Source organism: Solanum stenotomum, chromosome 2 (assembly GCF_019186545.1).
Source record: "Solanum stenotomum isolate F172 chromosome 2, ASM1918654v1, whole genome shotgun sequence".
NCBI lineage: Eukaryota > Viridiplantae > Streptophyta > Magnoliopsida > Solanales > Solanaceae > Solanum > Solanum stenotomum.
This window is the reverse complement of record NC_064283.1, coordinates 25,861,562-25,884,830: the sequence shown is the minus strand read 5'-3', so window position 1 is coordinate 25,884,830 and position 23,269 is coordinate 25,861,562. Positions and strand designations below refer to the sequence as shown.

Genomic DNA, 23,269 nt, shown 5'->3' with positions numbered 1-23,269 from the left:
GTATAACATCAAAAGTGAAGAGTCCGCAACTTAGTTGAGAGGAGTATGCTCGAAACATTGGCTTCACAGTTGGTAGTGCAAGGAAGATTTCCTTTTGGAGTGACAACTGGAGCGCCGACTAAATTCGGATTGTGCACTGCAGGGTCCATTTATAGGTTTATTATACTTACCAGATGCTATTGGAGGACTTACATAAGTCTGAATCTTACATAGTCAGAATTTTTCCTTCAGAAGACTATTAAAAATGATTTGAGGTTGATAGAGTGGCTGATATGTCGAAGATTTTGGAGGACTGTCAAAGCACAAGGGAAGTAGAAGATGCAGTCTCTTGGAAGGGGGAAGAAAACAAAATTTTTAGTCAGCTATGCCTTTTCCATGCTCTCTGAACCAACTAAGGTGACGGAATAGCTCTGGAAGTTCATTTTGAAAACAAAAACCCCTTACAAAGTGACTTGGGACTCTTCCAAAATGTCAGTGTGCATGTCGAATTCTCCATAGTGTATTTTTGGAGAATCTAAGACGGATGGGGATCCCTTCAGAAATTTTAGGACAGACGTAAACTGTATCAGAGAACTAAACTTCCTGGAGTGTAAAATGAGATATGGAAGGTATTAGTATGAAAGTGTAACAAGTGACATGAGGGACTTTGGAAAGCAATTTTAAGCACACCAGAAAGCACAACATACTGAAGAATTTTATTAGGGTATCCCAACATCTAGAAGTGTAAAATAAGTATCTTCAAACTGACTATATAACAAAGACGTCTTCATAGGACTCCCCAATTAATATGATCTCCAATAAGCAATTATTACTAGACAGCAATGCTTCAACTAAATAAATTTAGCTGTTTTACCGAACTGCTTCCTCCCTACCTAGGCGATCAAAGCTAAAGCTTCTTGAACTCATTTGACATCAACCATCCAATTCAAACGGTAGGGGTCAGGAATTTGTATTGTTGCTTTTACTTTTGTCTGCATCTTGACGCACAAATTGCCCTCGCATGCGTGGCCTCTGTTCTGCAAGTCTCTTTCTACTCTGGTACCGGACCTAAAATACATGGGAAGAAAATTCAGATAAGTTTTGCTCCTCTGCCATCTAAATTTTGTGAGTCAAAGTTTGAGCCGCAAAGAACTCTTGATTTTGCTGATGAGATGCAGCAGGCAAAGTTGCATCATTGACTTCATGTGCAAGTTATTGTATGCAAAAATACACTATGATAAAAAGGATAAAGGAAAAAGGAAAAAGACAAGGGAATTGGTATGCTGAACGGCATAAAAAGAAAGTTTAAGTGGGATCTCAACAAACTACAGAATTATGGTGCAGCAGAAAAGGGTTGTAAATGTCTCTCAATCTTTTTGGTATTAAGCATAAAAGGGATTTAAATAGCCAATTTGTGCACATAATGTGTAGAAAACCTGCAATTCAAAAGAGCTAAAATATCTCAACAACTAAAACAACCTAATAAAAATTCAAATTTCAAATCCATCCTAAACCTAGACAACTAATTATTGTAGAAACTACTACAGTAACTAAAATAAATTTCAACAGTACTGCAACCATAACAATTACCTTCTTCTCAAAGCATCTCTCCTTCCTCTTTTGTCGGAATTTAATCAAAGCAGCCTCTCTTTGAGCCGAGTGATCACCACTTCTGCTTGCACTTCCACTCCCACTCCCACTGCCAATTTCACATTTTTCACCAGTTTCATTTTCAGCAACCAAATTTGTTCCTTCAGCAACTACAGCAGTGCTACTCCCATTTTGGCCACTGCTTCCATTTTGCCCATTACTTCCATTGTTACTTCCTGATGCACTTCCATAATTAGCAGCATTTCCTTCAACAGGAGTACCTACCATGTCAGATGTTCCGCAATCTGGAGCAGCTTCAACAGCATTTCGCAAAGACGAATCATCATTGTTAAGCAGCTGTTGTCGCTGCTGCAAGTTAAGCACATGGTGGTGATGGTGATGGTAGTGATGATGGTGGTGCTGAACTTGGAACTTCTGGTGCATCGCTCTTGCTTGGCCCACGGCTGCCTTTGCAGTATCTTGTGTTCCTGGAACCATAGCTTGAAGAGAAGAATTATGTCCATGTTGCACTGGTTGAAATGCAGAACAGGGATGGGCATTGACTGCAGGTTTGTTTATTGGCTTGTCAGTTAATGTGTCTGGTTTGCTGAAGAAATTATTTGTCGAGGAGCCCATGTCATTGTTGTTACTACTTCCATTTGAGCGCTGATTAGGGGTACTGTTTGACTTGGATCGCAAGTTATGAATTGATTCTGCTTTTGCAACTTCTGAACTATTATTAACTGGTGAACAGCTGCCCACGTTTCCAGTTGGAGTCTGATTAGCAGTTGAAGCAGCATTATACCTGCATGTGATGACAATCTATTAGCAATTGTAGCTTCTTTACTCAGGTTGTTGAGTTTTAGTGACAGATTAGACACATGCCTAGAGAATGCTGACAGATCTGAATGCCTGAGTATATTTCGCTCTTGAACACCAGTCCCATTTTCTCCAACATCTCGAAGTTGCTTCAAACTAAGTTCAAGTGAAGGCATGTCTTTACTGTCATAGGTGGCAATTTCTTTTATGTTTGTGATCTTGGAAGGATCATTAGGAACTTCATTGGCCATACTTTCTACTTGAGGCGTACATGTGTTGGTTATGTCACCCATATAACCAACATCCTTGTCCTTCAGGTCATCTTCCCGTGTTTCCTTGTTCAGCTTTAGGTTTCTACCCATATTCTCATTATCCTTAGGATCTAACTCCAAATGTTTGTCCTTAATAGAAGCTGCTAAACCATCCATTACTTTACCTGATAGGCCTTCAAGCTCTGGAACAATAGTGACACCCATGTTCAAATCTTTACCCATTCTAGCATTTCCTGAGATGTAAACCACATCATGAATATAACAGATTATATAATAACACAATAACAAAAGTAAACAGAATAAAAGAATTTGATCTAAGATGTTTTTTTATCCATGGGGCGTGGAAGAGCCACCTACCCAGTTCATCCTTCTCATTGAGGCATTTTCTGGTGGCATTTGCAGGCACCCAGGTAGCACTAAGTGCTTCTGGCCTTGTATGGATAACCTGGGCACAAGTGCTATCAGGGGGATCTGCCAATTCATTCCATGGTGACATGGGTTGGAGGCTGTCGACTTCAATGGCCCTTTTAGACCATGAACTCTGCCAAAAAAGAAATAAGAAGATGATTTATAATGGAAGAATGTTGCTGCAAACCCTTGTCTGCAACCTAGCGTAAGAATATGGATCAAGATGTTGGAGTTCATGATTCCTGAGTTTACAATAACTTAAGACACAAATCCACAGACATGAGCTAGCTATTCAGTTTCTGCTGCCAACAACTATGCAAAATATGTATTAGTCTGTTCATGGAATGTGTGGAAATATAAAGGTAGAACAAAATATGGGTGGGCTAAAACATGTTGAGCAACTGAATGGTCATGATCCATGCTGGAAGTTCACTTGAGTCAAGATAAGTGGGTCCTTTGGTCTAAACAATGGGTCATGATAACCAACCCACCCGAGTCAACATAATTATAAAGAGAGTGAGTTTGAAGAGAGAGATACACCCACAAAACCAAATCAAAAGTTTTTTTTTGTTTATAGAGAGTGTGCGTGAACACTTAGAGACAAAAATATTCCTAACTAACCGAGTATATATTATTTCTATTTTTTACAGTGTTCTCTTATGAATCAATATGGGTTATATTAGGTGCCCAAATTGACCAAAACTTTTGAGGCAATTCTAGTTTTCCCAAATTGAACCATCCATGAATATGTTCCTTATTCAACCTGCATGACTTTGGGGATAGTTTCAGTCTTTTATGGTCAAGTTTTAAATGAAGAGAGGGGATAGGACATGGGAGTCTAAGGAAATCCAGACTCCAGAGCAAGAATAATGGTAGTGCAATCACTCAAACTAGATGGGAGGTAACTGTTAGATATTCTACAGGTTCACACAAGCAAGGGAATCTCAGAGATCACGAACCGGCTTGATTTGGATTATATTGTACGAGTTGAGCAGCTTTTTTCTGATTTAATCAATTTCATTAATCACAATCACTATTGGTCTGAGCTATTATCTCAATACAACTGATTATTTTGATGAACAATTTATGATCACTCTTCTATAGAATCAGAAACAGTTAACATAATACAAAACAATCATGTCAGAGATTTCAGTAACTATGTCGGCATAATTGGCTGACCATATCATTCTACAAAGCTATTTAGCTACAGAGTATTAGGGCATATCCCGGGGAAAAAAGAATTAGGGGAATCATATGTGTGCATAGTTTTTACCTAGTACATGGTTGTAATAGGTTGGCAATGTACACACTTTTTGATTCACTAAAAAAACCCTGCCAATCTCATTAAATAGGGAGCTTTTTGGTCTTTCACCTAAATTCCCCAATTTCCCTCCATATGATTCCCAGATCCCCACCATCTTCTCTGGTCTAACCCGTTGTTCTCCGCCACTTTCCGATCTCAAGTTCTGTACTTCCCACCATTTCTCTGTCTGCTTAACAGATAGATTAAGGAACGTAAAAGTTGCTTATTTACAAAACAACGCAAAGAAAGATCTGTACTTATTTTCTCTTTTCCAAGGACTAAAAAAAATCAAAATTACCCAAACACGGAATAACTTCTAAGTGAAGGGCAGCCCGGTTCACTAAAGCTTTCCGCGGTGCGCAGGATCTGCGGATCACAAGGATTTATTGTATACAACCTTATCCTGCATTTCTGTAGAAGGTTGTTTCCATAGCTCGAACCTGTGACCTCCTGGTCACATGGCAATAACTTTACCCATTAAGGCAAGGTTCTCTCCTTCACAGAATAACTTCTAAGTAACCGATATAAAACTCAGCCTGAAAGCATTTTTAAGTGTTGACTGGTGTCAGCTCACTCCTAACCTAAAATTGACAGGGTTATTCCAACAAGTGTTGGCTTGTTGCTAACCTGGGAAAATAAGTTCTTATTAGCCTGGATTTGTTGACCTAAAATTATCCAATCTTGATTGTTGTCTGGCTAACTGCTCATGATGGGAGAGAAAGGAGTTTCAGGGCTTTTGGATAAAGTCAGAAGTGAGCTTCTGGATGATGACAACAGAAAAGTTGCATTACAACTTGTTCTCTTCTCCATTTTTGTACATAAGAACAAAATGACAACTTTACCTATAATTTATCAAAGGGATAAAGAATTAACAGGGTTAGTTAGTTATCTATCACATTCGTTAACTGATAGCTTAAAAGCACTTCAACATATTAATGTTTGTGGGTACAAGAGAAAATTCAATTTGAAAAGCTCTAAATGGAGAAGGGTGAAGTAGTGTGGCAATGAGAGAAACTAATTATTGTGAAAACATGGTGGGCGGGATTGTGCAGAAGCAATAACTACCAAGGAGCTGGATAGTTGGAGCACGATTTGTCTAATACAATAGATATATGTATTGGCCATGCCTTTGAGATGAGCAGAAATTTGTGAAAACTACCAAACTTCAACAAAATGTCTGACACCTAAAAATATTATCTTCCATTTACTTGGATTATTCAAGCCCATCAATTTCAGATACTAACTAGAATGAAGAAGAAACTGTGATATCCCCTTCATGTGAATAAAAAGGGAACTGCACAGGGACATACTGGACAGCTGCTACAACATAAGAGACCACTAATAGAAGAGTCATGCCAAACTATAGCCGTGAAGAAATAATACCTGAGTGCCACTTCCATTGTCACTTCCGTCCCTGTCGTCCAGATCAAAGCTTCCATTCTCAGCTTCATCATTGCTATCAGTGTTGTTTCCCGACATTTCAACACTTTTAGATTTCGTCGACTTTTGAGTTTGTATACCACTTTCACTTCCGCTTCCACTTGACTGAGGAAAGGATGAGAAATCAAAGTAAAATGGGTCACTCAATATGCGGTTCGTTCTAATGTCTTTCTAAGACAACATGAAGAACAGAGGTCTAAAAGAATGACATGTTAAAATTCCAGTTTGAAATGGAGTCAAATAAGGTGCTTCCAAACCAAGAATTACTGTCTGAGGTTTAAGAGGGCATTCCCAAAACTTCCAGTTACAAATAAAGATGACTGCACAAACTTACACTGTGGCATTTCCTCCAAACATGCTGCCACAGATTTTTAAGCTCATTCTTTCGAATAGGCTTCACTAAAAAGTCAACTGCGCCCTTTGACAAACACTTAAAGACTATACCCATAGAGTCATTAGCAGACATCACTGCACACAAAACTCATCAGATGGAGCAGTTAAAAGTATAATATCGTCAAGATATTAAGCAAAATTGTGAATATGAATAAGCAAAAAAAATTATGCAGGAAAGATACTTACTAATCACTGGAACATTCTTGAGAGTTTTGTGGTTCATAATCTTTGACAAGAGACCAACCCCAGACAAATATGGCATGGCCACCTCCGTCAGAACAAGATCAACATGGTTAGTTAGATCTTCTAGAATCCTCCACGCTTCAAGGGCATATCCCACAGCTATAACTGCCAATATTCCATAGTAATACGTTCGATAAGAAAATAAAAAAGACAGAGGACGGATCAAGAGAATAAAAAATCAGCAAGTCTTGGTGAAGTCTCAAACAATTGAGTTCCAAAAAACCTTCAGAGATATCCATGTTCTCTCGAAAAGAAATACCATCTCAGAACAAGAATTTTTTCCTTTATCTAGTACATATCCTCTTATGCATATTTACCTGCTTCAGTTCATAAGAAAGCCAACTTACCCAGCAAGTAAAGAAAAAAACAAGTGATGGAAGCAAATGAATTGGGGGAACCTTTTGCAGAATCAAGTAATAACATGCACTAAAGAAGAATAATGTTTTCTTAGGCTTCTTAACACTAGAGCTGCAAATATTTGTAATGAAGTAAATGAGCTGCAAGTATATATAAATTAGTTGTAGGTTGCAGTATGAAATTAGTCCATCCAGATCCTTTGTCTAGTAGGAGTTGGAGGACAAGTATCATAATTACCACGATTGTGTCTACCAAGGAAAGAAAACCTTCATTATGATGCATACTACAATTACTACTATGCTTTAATCTCAAACAAATTGGGTTTGAATATATGAATCCTCAAACATCATGTTGATCCATTTAAGCTAATCTCATAGTAATATTATATACAATAAAAATATTAGAAGTTCACTATATTTTTCATTGGCATATAATCATTTATACTAAGAGTTAGGAAGTTCCTGCCTTCAAAGTGGGATTATGATTTTGCCTTTGTTGTCAATCAAAATGTTATAAGACATCTAATAAATTAAATATTAAATAGTAATATTTTAATTACCTGAACATTGAATTACACGTTCAGAAGCAGTAATGAATTTTGGACTGCATTGAATCAAATCCTGATTATATCTAATTTAACAATAATACTTATATTACATAAAGGGTGAGTAAATAAAATGTTCATCAGCCCTATTTAATGCTCCACATTCACTTTTTCCTAAAAAGTGTGCAGTCTATTTTCATCATTGTAAATTAATTACCCATGTCCTTACTTTAACGCTCCAACTCCTCCCTAAACATATGCAGTTTATTTTCATCATAATAAATTAAATACCTGCTTTTTAAATTCCTTATTAACAGCAATGTGAATTACCTTAGTTTTACTAATTATTTCTACTTTCCATCTTCCCATGTATTAACTTTTCCCCACAACGTTTGCACATTCTTCACTGCTCTATGTAAATGTTCACAATAGGATGATGAAGTCCCATTATCCTATTTGTCTTCTTTCTGCCTCAAATACACTGTTGCCAGGTATGTATATCACTGTTAATATTTTGTTACTTTTGTTTTCTACTCTTTATCATGCTACTAGATCATTATGTATCAATTTAGCTACGAAAGTTTTCTCAGGTAGTACATTGACAAGTGAAGCTTACTCTTGACAAGTTTAGTGTTCCTGAAGTTGTTTCCCCATCTATTTCCCAAATTATTGTTATCTTAAGAATTTCTAATATGCTTCTGTCATATTGAAGCAGACAACAAGGATTTTATCACATCTACATTTTTATCTTCTTAAATTTGATCTTTCTACAGCCTTTCTTTGGTTAGTGTTTTATTGACAGTAACACTCTCATGAGATGTAATTTAATCATTTTTTTTTGTGGCAGAACAACGCAACTATAAAGATTGCAACTTTGCAGCTTTCATGCACCGTCTCTGGTTGTTCATGTGATTTGTTGTGATATTTTGTTCTTGATTTTCTTGCCACCTTTAGCCTTTAAAGGATCAATTCTTGAACTGAGACTTTTGGCTCCGAAATTGTTTTTGTTGTAATGGTACTAGCATGCACATCTGCCAAAAAGTAATTCCTTTCATTTCTGTAAATTTGGTTTGATTCAAAGTTACATTAACTATCTGGTAGCTCATTTTCGATTTCAGTTTAATTAGTGTTTTAATGTTTTTACAGGTTTGTTGCTTACCGCATCACAAAATTGGTAATGTGATATTTATACAATTGTCAGTTGAAGTTACTCACTTTTTAACACGACAATTAGTAATGTTTGGCACATTATTGTAGGATTTTGTTCTTGTATGACAACTATGTTTAGTATTTGGTCATTCATCTTTTGAAGGGTATATATTAAATAGGTAAAACTGCTCTTCATCAAAAAAAGAAAAAAAATAGATAGGGAAAAACTGCTTCTACATTACAAATACACATTGTGTTAGCATCTATCTCCTAGCAACTACAGGAATACAAAAGTGAGTGAAGAAGATCTAGGAAACCAGTGCATAACTATTATAGCACGCAAAAGAAACATGCAATAGAATGGGTGATTGAAGTGTTAGTCATTCAACAAGGGCTAACAAAGGAACACAACAATGAAAAGGACGAGGGTACTTGTTGGCAACTTATATTCATTGATGAAGAGGTCACATTATTTTAATTGTGTAAAAGATATCTGAATTATTTGTATTTAGGTACCACAACCCTATCTATCTCACCCCTACTTCACTTTTCTTATACAGACTAAATCTTTTAAAAAAATTTATGCTAATTTGTATTCAGTTTTATTTTTCTTATTCTCTAGAGTTTCTCCACAGATCAAGCTTTTGATTGATACCTTGCTCCTGCATCAACAAATAGCATGCACTATGGGATCTCATTGTACTACGTAAGTAGGCATAGGCGTAGAGCGAGTCAACTCAATTTGTATTCAGTTTTATTTTTCTTATTCTCTAGAGTTTCCCCACAGTTCAAGCTTTTGATTGATACCTGGCCTGCATCAACAAATAGCATGCACTATGGGATCCCATTGTACTACTTAAGTAGGCAATAGGCATAGAGTCGAGTCAACTCGGGGATCGGCTCGGTTAAAGTTCGATCAAAGATCAAGTTCGACTCCCTTTGGTCATGTAATGATTACTTTAAAACTAGAAGTTATCCATTAATCTTAGTTAACTTAGCAAAATGTCAATTTAAAAATTCATATTTATAACCATTATTTATAATTGTGTACTTCTTTAAATAATTTGATGTGATTAATTTTTTTTAATATATTGTTAGGGAAAATGTCTTAAAACACTAGAATTATATCCAAATTTACTACTCCCTCTCTCCCAATTTATGTGACTTACTTTCCTTTTTAGTCAGTCCCAAAAAGAATAAGACATTTCTATATTAAGTAATAATTTAACTATAAAATATCTATTTTACCCTTAATGAAATGATTTACAGTCACACAAATTTCTATCATTCATTTTGGACCACAAGTTTTAAAAGTCTTCCTTTCTTTCTTAAACTCTGTGCCGAGTCAAACTACCTCACATAAAATGTGACAGAGGGAGTATAATGTATTCCTACGATCACCTAACATTTCTTAAGTAAAATTATTTCACCCTTAAGTGCTTAAGTGGCATAAATGACCAAACAAATATCAAATAATGTTTTACACATGCCTCTTTCTCTCTCTTTTTTCCTTTATTTTATCATTTAAAACGATTTTTGTCCTTTCTTTCAATTTCAATGACTTGCCTCTTCAATTATTGTTTTTTTTTTCTGTTAGTTTTTTTATCTTAGGCCTGTGATTCTATTATTTTTCTGCAACTCTAACTTCTTCTTGTTCTTCTCTCAGTCAATTTTTTTGTTTTGTTTGATTCACTTGAAACTAAACCGTTTTTACAATCTGTTTCAACTTCTTTGTTTTGTTAAGGAAAAATAGGAGGACTATTATCGGTTGATTTTGTACATTAATCTTTCAAATTTACGCTGATTCTACAAATTTACAAATTTATTTCTTTACAGTAATCTTCCAAATTTAGTTTACAAATCCTTCTCCTCTGTCGCAAATTTTAAAAAAATTGTGTTGCCAAGTTAGCTATATTCCATGGATATTGGATAGAAAATTGATAGTAATTGAAAGAAGATAGTTGCTTTAGTTTTCCTCAAAAAAATTTGTGGAGTAACTAAAAAGAGGTAACAAAGATATATAACATTGTATAAGCTTATTGAATTTGTCGTCGCTTTATTTTTGTTTTATAGTCTTTTGCATGAGAGTTCTATTCTATGTTCGTATTAAATTAATGTCATTTGAACTGAGTTCTAATTAGACTAATATTGTATATAATTAAATCAAGTTAAAAGCAATTACCAATTTCGCTAGTAATGGTTATATTTTTCGAACGAATTCATCATAAATTTAATTTTCTAATGAAGTAGCACTACACAACTAAAACTTAAAAGGGAAAAGGCTCAAATATGCCATCGAACTTTCAGAAAATGCTCAAATATGCCATCGAACTTTCAGAAAAGGCTCATTTATGCCATCCGTTATAAGTTTGGCTCATCTATGCCATTACCATTTAAGAAAAAACTCATTCATGCCATTATTTTTTAACAGTGGTTTTGCAAAACCATTTTTTACACGTGACCAGTTATAATTCGATCACGTCATTATTTTTTTATAAAAAAAGTCATAATTCTAAACAAAAATTGAATTAAAATAACCCACCCAAGTAAAGACCCACCCAAATTTTAAAAAGTCCGTATAACCCATCAATAACCCAATCCTTTCATTTTTCTTTACCGAGCTTCTCCAAGTTTCAGGCAGTTCAGATGGAGAGAAAGTACATTCTCGTGGGTAGATTGCACAATTCCTTATTTTTCTGAGTGTATTAAAAAGTTGAAGTAGTCTCTATTCTAGAAAGATTTCCGACAAGACTCTACCAAGTGAACTCTGAAGTATTTTCCATCCTGTGTCTTCTGGTTTCAGAAAGCTTCATAGAGGGAATTTTAATTAAAAGTAAATGAAAGGATTGGATTAATGATGGGTTATAGGGACTTTTTAAAATTTGGGTGGGTTATTTTAATTTAATTTTTGTTCAAAATTTTGATTTGTTTTATTAAAAAAATAATAATGACGTGGCCGAATTATAATTGGTCACGTGTAAAAAATGGTTTTGCAAAACCACAGTTAAAATATAATGGCATGAATGAGCCTTTTCTTAAACGATAATGGCATAGATGAGCCAAACTTATAACGAATGGTATAAATGAGTCTTTTCTGAAAGTTCGATGGCATATTTGAGCCTTTTCCCAACTTAAAAAGACAGCTCAACTCGGCTCAATACGGTAAAAAACTCGGTTGAGCTCAGCTCGGCTCCTAGGCCTATGTAAGTGAGCTCATTCATAATTTGGGTAAGCAAGTACGATCCGAATGTCAATCCCAAGTGTAAACACGCATTTGTATCTCTTGCTATTGTTCTCCCACTAATGGATATATAAATCCATATATATATATATATATATATATGGATTTATATATTTGATATCAATTTTATTCTTCTCAGCACCTAACAAAAAGCTTTTATTGGGACTCTATATGTTATATCTTAGTCAATAAACACCATGTGTACATATATTTTCCTCTAGAGATAAATGTCCATCAAATTCTTAGCAAGAATACAACCTCCATTGTAGATCTACCATGTATAAATCCAACCCAACTTTTTGTTACTCTTGTATTGTCCGTAAGCTTTATGCCTCTATCACTCTTTCCCAAAGCTTCATGTTATGTCAAAAGTGTCTCTTTCAAGGAGAACATTAGGTACAAAGTAAACATTGAATTATTTTTTTACTCTACCAAAAACATTATATACAAGGAGATTAAACCCTTGAAGACTCAAGCATTGCTTTGCCTAAATGCATTATATTGCAATAAAAAAAATGGATGTGCCAACATCACAATATATTGTTGCTTATGTACGCCTTAAGACAATTGCTTGATAAATGAACTTACAAAGAACGAGGCAATTCAAGAGAAGCATCATCAATGTTATTCATCTCATCTCGGCAAATGAATAATGTTTAACCCAATTCTGGAGAATGCAAGAGGCCTAACAAGGCCTTCTAGTCTGAAGACCATTACTAATACTAAGCGGGGTATTTGGCCATGAAAACAAAAAAAAATCACTTTATGAGGAATTTTTTTAGATGGATTGGATTGGAAGACACTCAGGCTTATCCCAAGAAAGAGAGTTTCAAGCACCTCGAGTCTATAATTCAGAAAAGTGGAGACATCGATGATGATATCACACATCATATTGGTGCGGTGTGGAAGAAGTGAAGGCTTGCATTCGAAATCCAGTGTGATAAAAAGACTCCACTTAAACTAAAAGGTAAGTTGTATAAAGTGGTGGTTAGACCAACTTTGTTGTATGGGGCTGAGTGCTTGCCCGTCTAGAACTCCCATGTTCAAAAGATGCATGTCGCGAAAATAAGGATGTTGAGGTGGATGTGTGGGCATACAAGGAGCAATAATTTTTTTTTTTTTTGATAACTGAGAAATCCGTCTGTGACTCGCCCTTTGGACCAATCACAACCTTCTAAACTCGGTGGATAATGGTCCCGCCCCTCTACCCTTCTCCACTTAAATACCGGGCTTCACTTTGCATGGTGTCGAGCTTGAACCTGCGATCTAAGCCACAAATCCTCCACCTTTTGCCACTTGAGCTAGGTCTTGGGGGCAGCAATTAAATTAGGAATGAGGATATCCAAGATAAGGTAGGAGTAACCTTTATGGTTGACAAGATAAGGGAAGCAAGATTGCGATTGGTTTGGACATGTGAAGAGGAGATATGTAGATGCCAATGAGGAGGTGTGAGAGGTTGGTTATAGAGGGTATGAGGAGAGGTTGGTTATAGAGGGTATGAGGAGAGATAGAAGTAGACCAAAGAAGTATTGGGGAAGAGTTGTAAAAGATGGGTTATAGTAGGCACGAGAGGGAGAGGGAGATCGAAGAAGTATTGGGGAGAAGTGATTAAACAGGACATGGGCCTCAACTTTAGGATACTGAGGACATGATTGTAGATAGATAGGTTGGAAGACACATATTGAGGTAGAAGGTTAGTAGCTAGTGGAGAATTGTCTTGTTGTTTAGGTGTGTTGTAGTAGTTGTAATATTGTAGTTCTTGCTTTTGACATATATCATAATTTGTTGTGTATATTGTATTTCGATTATCACACCATTTGATGTTCTTGTTCCTTTCTGCCAGGATTTGCATTGCTTCGTTTGTTAGTTGATATGTTTTTTTCCTCATTGTTTTCTTACTCTTTGTACTTAAATTTGCTACACTTGAGCCTAGGATCTTTCCAAAACAATCTTTCTATCTTAGAGGTAAGGTTAGTGTACATTCTACCCTCCCAAAAAAAAGGTGTATAAGCCAAATTGTAAAGTCAAACCGAACCGACAAACCAAGTCAAACCGGGAAAAAAATTATTTATGGTTTGGTTTGGTTTGACGTTGACAAAAAAAACAATCTCTCTTGGTTTAGTATTAAAAGAAAAAAGTCAAGACGAACCCAAACCAAGCCGACATAATATATATATATATATATATATCTGAATTGAGCAATGTTGTGCTAGGTGGGTTTCGTGACACAAGATGATGTGCTTTTTCCACAATTGATTGTAGAGGAAACCTTTGTTTTTGCTGCATTCTTAGGACTTCCAAGCAAGATGAGTTTATAGTTTTATTTTATAGATTAAAAATTAGGCCGAACCCAAACCAAGCCGACATAATATATATATAATTTTATAGATAAAAATATTAATTATAATCTACTTTGTAAAAATATTTTTAATTAGTTTATAGTTTTCAATGTTTAGATATATTATTTCAAATTTTGGGCTTGTAAACACTTGTAAATATTTTATTTTGTATTCAAATCAAAAGTTACAACTATATTGTTATGTGAAGAAAATGTTAAATCAAGGTTTCAAGAAATTGAACATGCATGAAGGATATTCCAACTAGAAATTTAGATGAAGGAGACCATGAATTAAGTTTTCAATAAGCTGAAAAGCAAGATTGAGTGGATGTTGATAGTCCCTTACCAAGGAGCAATCATTTAATAGAACAAGCAACTTCAAAGGAGCCAATACAAGAAATGTTGAAATACTCCCTCCCATTTCAAATATTTCAACAAGTTCAAGTTTTTTTTACTATAGTAGAACTAGAAAACACTGATATATGCGGTCAAACCTAGGATATTCTAGTGAATGGTTGGAGGAAAGTGAAGTACAGTTTCCTTCTCGCTGTATCATTGCTATTTTGACATTGTTTTTGAATGCTGGACTGGATGTTGCTCGCTACCTAACCACTAACATTGATATCGCTCCCTTGCTTATTTTGTGTCCCCTGCTCCTTTCCCATGTCCTCCTTGAATTTTGTTTTCCTTATTTCTCTCTAAATTTTGAATTTGATTGTAGAGTCCAACAAATTATTAAAGTCTAAATGAACATGTCTATGATTGAAGTTCTTTCAAATGATTAAGTAACAAATATTCTCTCATCTCCTCCATGCTAGATTTACCCTTGATAAGCTTTCCTACTATATAGTTAATAATCCTTAGCAAGATTAACAAAATAGTTTTTTGATGAAAGTAAACTGTCGACTTACCGAGGTGTGTCCCATAGGTGATTTTCACAGGTTAGATGGACTTAACCGCTTCATTAATGTTGGAGCCCCACATCGCTTGAGGGATTGGAACATAGACTCTTCGTATGGTCTTGGTCAATCCTCCCCTCATAAACTTGCTTTTGGGGTTTAGTTAGGACTAGGTCCATATCTTCATATGGTATGAGTCTCAGGCTCATCTCATTGTTCTATACGTTGGGCCCCCCATCGTATATAATCCACGCTTCAAATGTCCAACCTTGGCGTATTGGAGTCCACTCATTTGTGGGAAGAAAAAAATACTCCTTATACGGTCTTTGAGCAATCGTCACTTCTTGAGCTAGCTTTTGGGGTTGAGTGAAACCCAATGTCTATTTCTTTAATATGGTATCAAAGCGAGTGTCGAACCATCCCAATTCATTGTTTCTAATGTTGACCCCCCGTCTTATATTATCAACACTCTAAATGTCCAAACCTAGGTGTAGGGGATTGTTGGAGTCCCACATCGTTTCTGGGAAAGGAACATAAACTCCTTAAATAGTCTTGGACAATCCTCTCGAGGAAGAGATTTTGTTAATTCCTTTGAGACCACTATTAGTCTGGTTAGCAAGTGATTGCTTCTAACCTAGTGCTTACAATTGTTGCTTCTAGGTTATTGATTTATTAGCACCCAACTAAGAGGTTGTTTGGATAGACTTATTTTAAGTGATTTTAAGCCAAAATAGCTTTTAAGCACTTTTTGTAGTGTTTGGGTAAAACAAAAAAGTGATATGAAGCATTTGTTTTTGTGCCAAAAATCATAAGTTAGAATTCCTAACTTCTTCCTTCACAAAAAAATTTCTAGCTTTCACTTAAAGCCAAAAGCTATAACCAAATCCAAATAGGCTCCAAGCTAGGATTTTGCTTAGTTCGGGCTTATTAAAGTTGCTCAAAATTTTGAGGAAATGATTATTGTAGTTGTGCCTACCATTAATTGTCTAGTTTCTCTTGGCAATATGTTAGGCATTGTTTGCAAGATTCATTACCTTTTTGAGCCTATCATTCTCTGATTGATGTTGCTACATCTTGTGATCTTTGGATTTGTGGAGATTCATCATTGCAACAACCAACTTGCTCTTCTGTATCAAATTTGTGGTTTCAGTAGTCCTGGGTGATAGTATGTGGAATATAAGGTGAGGTGTCTAGCATTGTCCTGGGGTATCACAGGTGGAGGTTCTTTGGTAGGTCATTGAATATGACAATAGTCAGCATTTGGTATGTAATGATGTCTAGAGAGGGGGATTCTCTCACTCTAGAAATCAATGAAACAACTATCTATTCTTGTGTTCAATTGTGTCCCAAGTTTGTTTTTCAATTGTTCATATTATTTTCATAAAGTTGTTTCAGGCATCAAGAAGATGCAATCTATACAAAAGAAGTATTGTTAGCTCCATTACATATGTCTATTCTAGAACAAGCAACTAACAAAGTCTCGAGGGGACTGGGGAAACAAAACTAAAAGACCAAGTTAGTATTGTTAAAATGGTTGCTCCACATGACAAAAGAAAAACTAGTCTATGTGCAGGGAGCTAAAAAATTCAGAAACTAGTCTATTTTTTTTATGACCGTGCTGTCCGGCCAGCTTTCGTGCACCTCAACTAGTACCACGTGATACCTGCCACCTCCCACCATCAACAAATATCAAGTAACTCTGTCCACCAAGACTAGGACAGATCCTAAGAATCACCTACTATTTTATGTCTCCGCTAAGTTTTGAACCTAAGATCTTAGGGTTCTCAACCACTTCATTGACCACTAGGACACACCCATGGGTGCTGAAACTAGTCTATTTCTATTGTTCATATTCTTTTTTACATCATATGCCTATACTAGATTCTTCCCGTGTGGTACTTACCAATCTAGTTCTCCATAGTTTAAATAGAGAACCATATTTAAATAGAGAACCATATTCATAGACTAGGCTTCTTTCTTTGATTGAAAATTCTAAACTTACATAAGAACTTTAACAACTACTATGTAATTTGAAAAGAAAGACAACAATGCTAATGGCACAATAGACTTTGTTATTTCCCTTGAAGAAGATTATGTTGCTTTACTTTCAAGGGAATAAATATTCACAAAACACAAGTGGGGCAACTATGTCTCATTCAAGGTTAGGATGGGGGAGAGTAAGTTCTTGGGGCACAGGTTGTGCAAGGACCACATTTTTTTAATGACAAGGAAAACCCGTAGCCGCTACCCTTTGGGTGAGCATAGGGTAAAACTTTGCTCCTATGCAATAGTTGCAAACCACACAAGAGAGGTAACCTGCACTAGCCAAGCACGGTGTGACGAGCTTGACCCAGAAGGCAAACCCCTTGCTTTAGGTGGCAAGGGATTTCGAACTTAAGACCTCCAACATGGAAGTCCTAAGCCCAAACCAGTGGGCCACCTCGAAGGGTGTGCAAGGACAACACTTTTGAGACTCACTATTCCAAACATTTTCATAATTTCGTGCCAAAATGAAATTTCAGTCCATCGGGGCCAGAGGGCACAAATGGAGAAGTTTTGGCGGATTTGAAGTACTGGAGGAACTTCCAAGATTATGAAAAAGCAGAATTCTTGAAGTTGATTGAATTGATTTATGAATAAGGAGCTCCATAGGATAACTGCAATGTATGGAAGTGGGAATGGGGAACAGGGAACAGTGGAGTGTTTTTTGTTAAGTCATATCATGAAAAACTCCTAGTAAGAGAGGAGGCTGCAACAACAGGGAGATATTGACAATCGAAATTTAATAAGGATGACAATATGCACATTGATTGGTGCTTCATGTGCAAGTGCTCAGGCAGATACATTAACAATCTCCCTCTTTATTGTCAGGTGGTCTCAAGGTTATGTGGGAAATATGGGTTGGTTTGTAATGTATTCGGTGAGGCCAATTTTCATGGAAAAGTCAATGTTCAATTGAAATTGTGAAGGTTGGAAAGAAGACAAGATGAAATGTTGCTTCTCTAGCATTTATGTGGATCGTTTGGAGATAAAGAAATAGAAGCGCTTTAAAAGCATATGAACTTTGTATAATTGAGGAATACCCTTACTTATTTCTGATTGAAGCACTCATGAGGTTCCTTTGTGTATAGCAGATCGGGTATCATTCGCACAAAATTATATTTTTTGTAGGTTTTCTACTTTTTGAGAGAAAAAGGCTTAAAATAGTCCCTTAACACTGGGTTTAGACTTAAAGTGATCTTTGTTCTTTCACGTGTAGCACTAAGAGTACTTCATGATTATAATATTTACTTTTTGTACTCCCTTGAAATTTTAGTCTTTTTTTGACGTCAGGAGGTTCATCACCTCAGATATCAAGTAAAATAGTTCAAAATCTTCTTTCCTTGCAACTTCATTTATCTACAATAAATTGGTATAGAACTTAGAGACGTAGGAAACATATACTAAATCTTTTAACAATACCTTTATAAAAAAACCTCTTCTCTTTATCGAGAAGACAAAATCTAGATATACATATAATCAACTTGAATAAGCCTGGCAACATTGTATTTCTATTTTCTTTTTTATTTTTCCCCTCCTAATATAGTCAAGGGATACCTTCTGCTAAACAATTATTAATAAGATAAAACTCAAACAAGAAACAAAAAGTACTCTTTATTCGTACGAATAGGTGAATATGAAGTGACCCACGATTAGATGAGCACCAATACTATCCATGAAATTGATTAAGATTAAGGGCTACTATGAGCTCTCTCACTATGCCAAATTTGCATGATGTCGCTGCTCTAATCCTACATGTTATGCTCAACCTGGTCTTGTTACATCTCCTTTAATTTATCCATTCTCATGTACTGAGATTTGGAACTTATTTTCTATCATACTTGCAGGAAACTTCATGCTAGTACCTCTCTTAGGCATTACCTTTGACTATAAAGGAAGCAGTTAAAAGCTGGAATTATTGGAGAATCAGCAAAGCCATCAAGAACATCTGGAAAATGATCCCTAGTTGCATTTTTAGTGTGTTTGGATAGAAATGAATAGAAGATGTTTTGATGGAATTTCAACTCCTATCTCACTTCTCAAGGGTAGATGTCTGTTACTGCTCTTTAATTGGACTTATTATGCTCCAGTAAATGATGTAGGTTCTTTTGTAGATTTCATTGGCTCTCTAAGCCTGGCTTAATATCCCTCTTTTGCTTTTTGATTAGCTCTCTATGCTTAAAGGCCTACTGTCGTTGGAGCTAGCATATCTCTTGTAACTGCATCTTCTTGATGCTAGCTATACAAAGCCTTGCTTCATCAAAATAAAAAGGGGAAAGTTTTAGGGAGGACCAAAAGTGAATGAATATTGCAAATATGGGGGACTATTAGTGCTCCATGTGAAAGAACAAAGGATGACTTTGAGTCTCAGCCCAAAGATAAGAGACTATTTAGGCTTTGTGCCCTAACTTTTTAGTCAAATTCATTACTTGATCTCATATATATATATATATATATATATATATATATATACATATTTAGAAAGAGAGAGAGAGAGAGAGATGGATGTATATATATAGATATATATATATATATAGATAGATAGATAGATAGATAGATAGATAGATAGATAGATAGATAGATACAAGACACATTCTCCTATAACTGTTACAATAGTAGGTGATTTTCCAGACCTAACTTTGAAATACATTTCACATCACCTTGCGACTTGATCATAGAAATCCAAAAGGCTAAGATACCATGTGATCCATGGAGTAGGACTATAGAGAGTTGCCAAATGGATGAACGGAAAAGATCTTTGTACTGTTTCGTCTGAAATCATATCGATAAGAACTCCCAAACATTACACTATTTGTTAAACCAAGGCTATGCTCTACTGCATCCATGAAATAAATTTTTGGACTGGATTGACACGGCAATATGGAAAGTCTGATAAGACAAGAATCCAAATCTCCAGGACATCATTAAATGCATGAAGATGAATTACTTGGATAGTTTCATATTTCACTATGGGAATGTGGTCAAAACACCCTCTACAAAATTGAGCAGACAGCTGAATAAGGACTGGGACTGGATACAGACTGGGATAAGTTGCACAAACAGTAAACTTTTCCTGTTGGCCGATTACTTATAGTACAAATCATATTATTTGGGATCCAATCTGGCTGTGTTTCTTATTACTACTAGATATACCAGAACTCTTTTTGCCCTCCATAGTGAGGTCAGGTAAATTTTACAGCAAGAAGTAAGATGTCTCAGTAACTCCATTAAGGAAATACTCCCAACTAGAAGCATCGGGAAAGGAAAACCAAGTACGATTTAGTTTCACTGTATGTTTGACTAAAGAGTTGATGTATATCTTTTTTTGAAACTGATAAATGTATATCTTTTAGAAACGTACACCTTCACATATCTTTAAAGCCAATAACTCCATAAAACATTGAACACAAAACTAATAGCTGTAACATCATAATTCAGCACGAGAATGCCCTGAAATGTGTAAAATCATTAACATGAAAGAAATGAACAGCCAAAATTCAGGTAGAAAGCTAATATGAAATCGTATTTGCATGTATATGCATATTTAAGTGTATAAATGATATATGTATATGGAACACACACCAAACACTTGGATGGAAGAAAAAGTCGTTGTGTTGAGTTACTGACAAAATTTTTGAGGAAACAAAGTTATAACAACAAACCTTCATAACTGCAGTTTCGCAGCAATGCACTGACAACATGACGAGTTGAATCATCATTTTCCACCAGCAGAACCTTGAGGGATCTAAGAGGAAGAAAACGCTCCCACCTAACCAAAGGCCCTGGGGGCTGTTGCTGCTGTGTTTGTAGAACAGCCTGCACTTGTACCAAATTCCTCTGTGTTTCATTCCCACCTTCGACATCCTCATTAATTCTTGACTCATCTTCTTCTGAAAGTCCCTGTCCATCACCAGTAATTCCACCCCTTACTCCATTCTGGCCATCCTGTATGCTATGACGATTGAGTTCCACCAACCTTTTAGTTGGGGGACCATTTGAGTCCATCCGAACACTCCTCATCAACCAGATTCAAAAAGTCCAATGATGAATAAGGCAGCGGATTGAGTTGGTGCGCAAACCTCTAGTTTAGAAGAAAAATTGCACATACCGCTGTCTTCAAGTACCAACCTTTCAATGAAGCGGCTCTCCAACTAGTCCTAAACCAAAATCCATGCACGTCAACACATATTATTTATAAGCAAGTGATAATGAAACATACATGGAAGCTAAGTACTCAAATATCCTACCAAAGTGCTTATCTTACACAAAATTTGCATGCATCTTAAACTATGAAAAAGCACCCACTTTCTACAAAATGGAACCCCCAAGAAATACCTAGATCGAGTGTGCTCAACCTTATGCAGTATGCACCCAATAACAACCTCCTCTCACCCGGGGGCAGATGTGGCATACCTACACAGGGTTTACCTGAAACTAGTATTTTTGCACAAATTTATATGTAAGAATCCATGAAATTGAAACAAATAGTAGATATAAACCCATAATTTTAAAGATATAATAGGTTCATTGCTAAGAGCCTTAATGTTGAACCCACAAAACTTAAATCCTAGATCCGCCTTTGCTCTCTCATGTTCCTCCATCCCCACCCCCACTCCCACTGAAAACCCCACCATCAGAATAACTGCAGCTTTAATTGATGTAGAAAACTTTCAAATTTCTCAGCTTGAACTTGAGCCTAATTAAGGATCAAAAAGCTTCCATTTTTGTAAACTTTAATTTTCTAAAATAAATAATTATGGATCACAAGATCTCATTAAATTTTTGGAAGAAATGAATTACATTTGTACTGCCTTAGGCAGCATGAAATGAAATCAACTGAACAGCAACATAAAGCTCAACTGTCCCCTCGGTTCAACTTTCAGTGATTCAGTTCCTATGAAAGTCAAACAATCAAGATCTTAAAAACAAAAACTGCATCTCATCTTCTTAAAAATTCACAAATCCTCAACATACAAATCCACTTTCTTCTTAAAAATTCACTAATCCTCAATATACAAACCCACTTTAATTCATTTTCCATTGTTTTCGAAACAAAATATAAACTTATCCTTACATGAAAAGATGACAGAAACGAAGCCTTCCACCTCCACCTCCACCTCCACCTCCACCCAAAAAAAATAAAAAATAATACAAAGCAAATCCTCCGAATTGAGAACCAATCACAAAAATTACCTTATAGACGGACTAATCAGAAACGATACCGGCACACGATTGGTAAACAAAAAATGGAACTCCTCGAACAAGTTTGGGTATAAAATTCCAAATTAATACTACTATTTCATGCCATTCTTATAGGTCATCTTGGTTATCTAGGGTTTTGGTGTGTGTAAGGGTAGGATTTTTGTTACTGGTTGAGAAACGGCGATAGAAAGGGAAGATATTACGGAGTATACTATATTCGTGGGTGACGTGACGGTGCAAGAGAGAGGCCAGGCGAGGTGCCACGTAGGAACAAATTTGATGATGTGGAGGTGAATCTAAATACGGGCGCTGCATTGTTTAGGGCGGATCTATTTGATTTCTCGGATCCGATACAAAGAGACACGTGGCACCCTCTCTCATTAGCTTTATATTTGGGGGCATATATATATATATTATATATATATCAATTAATTACCTACCTAGTGGAGGCGGATAAAGTCGTTGTCAATGGGCTAGACCCCACGTTCGCTTGTTTTTTTAAAACTGGAATATATATATATGATGAAATTACTGTTTTGTCTTTGTTTTCAATTAGATATGTCCTAGTCAGCAAATAAATATCTAAGAGGTATTTTGCCGTAAATTGCATCCCCATGCCATCATAGCATGAGCCACCTTTTTGGCTTTGTATTTTTTTTTCATGTTTTTTAACTTGTTAGTATCAATTACTTTCTCCATTTCAATTTATGTGGCAATTTCGAATCTTAAAATGCAAATAAATTTATCTTTGATCGTACATTTTTCATATATCTTTTAATTATTTTCAATTGTCAATTATTGTGGCTTATAATACTTTTTACGTAGTTTACAAATATATAAATTTCATTTCAAAAAAATTGAAGATTTCACGCACAAATTCTCAGTCAAACATAAATTGTTTGACTCTAAAAAAATGAAAAGTGTCACATAAATTGGAACAGAAGGGGTAATAGTTATGTTCTATATCATGTCAAGTTTGCATTTTAAAAAAAAGATTTATCCTCTCTAACGTAATATCTCGTCTAACTTCAGGCGTTGTATTTTTTAAACGA

The 23,269-nt window shown here is 35.7% G+C and overlaps 1 protein-coding gene across 2 annotated transcripts; it reads right to left on the bottom strand.

The window, feature by feature from the left end:
• Window positions 1–673: 673 nt before the first annotated feature.
• LOC125855019 (two-component response regulator-like PRR37) lies at window positions 674–22,420 on the bottom strand. Of its 2 annotated transcripts, none has more exons than XM_049534651.1 (9): window positions 22,209–22,420; window positions 20,678–21,172; window positions 6,391–6,552; window positions 6,146–6,279; window positions 5,755–5,916; window positions 3,018–3,201; window positions 2,455–2,893; window positions 1,570–2,374; window positions 674–1,047 (listed from the first exon to the last, which is right to left on the bottom strand). In XM_049534651.1, exons 2-9 carry the CDS (start codon window positions 21,033–21,035, stop codon window positions 940–942), a joined length of 2,352 nt encoding a protein of 783 aa, XP_049390608.1. In that variant the 5' UTR covers window positions 21,036–21,172; window positions 22,209–22,420; the 3' UTR covers window positions 674–939. The 2 variants fall into 2 exon arrangements, with proteins under 2 accessions (XP_049390608.1, XP_049390609.1); XM_049534652.1 differs by having other exon boundaries at window positions 1,570–2,380; window positions 2,461–2,893.
• Window positions 22,421–23,269: the final 849 nt, after the last annotated feature.

Coding starts and splice junctions, on each gene's coding strand:
- LOC125855019 (XM_049534651.1), bottom strand. CDS start 21,035: ATGAGGAGTGTTCGGATGGACTCAAATGGTCCCCCAACTAAAAGGTTG. Junction 3,202..5,754: donor ACAATGGAAGTGGCACTCAG/GTATTATTTCTT, acceptor CTTTTTTGGCAG/AGTTCATGGTCTAAAAGGGC. Junction 2,894..3,017: donor CAATGAGAAGGATGAACTGG/GTAGGTGGCTCT, acceptor TTTACATCTCAG/GAAATGCTAGAATGGGTAAA.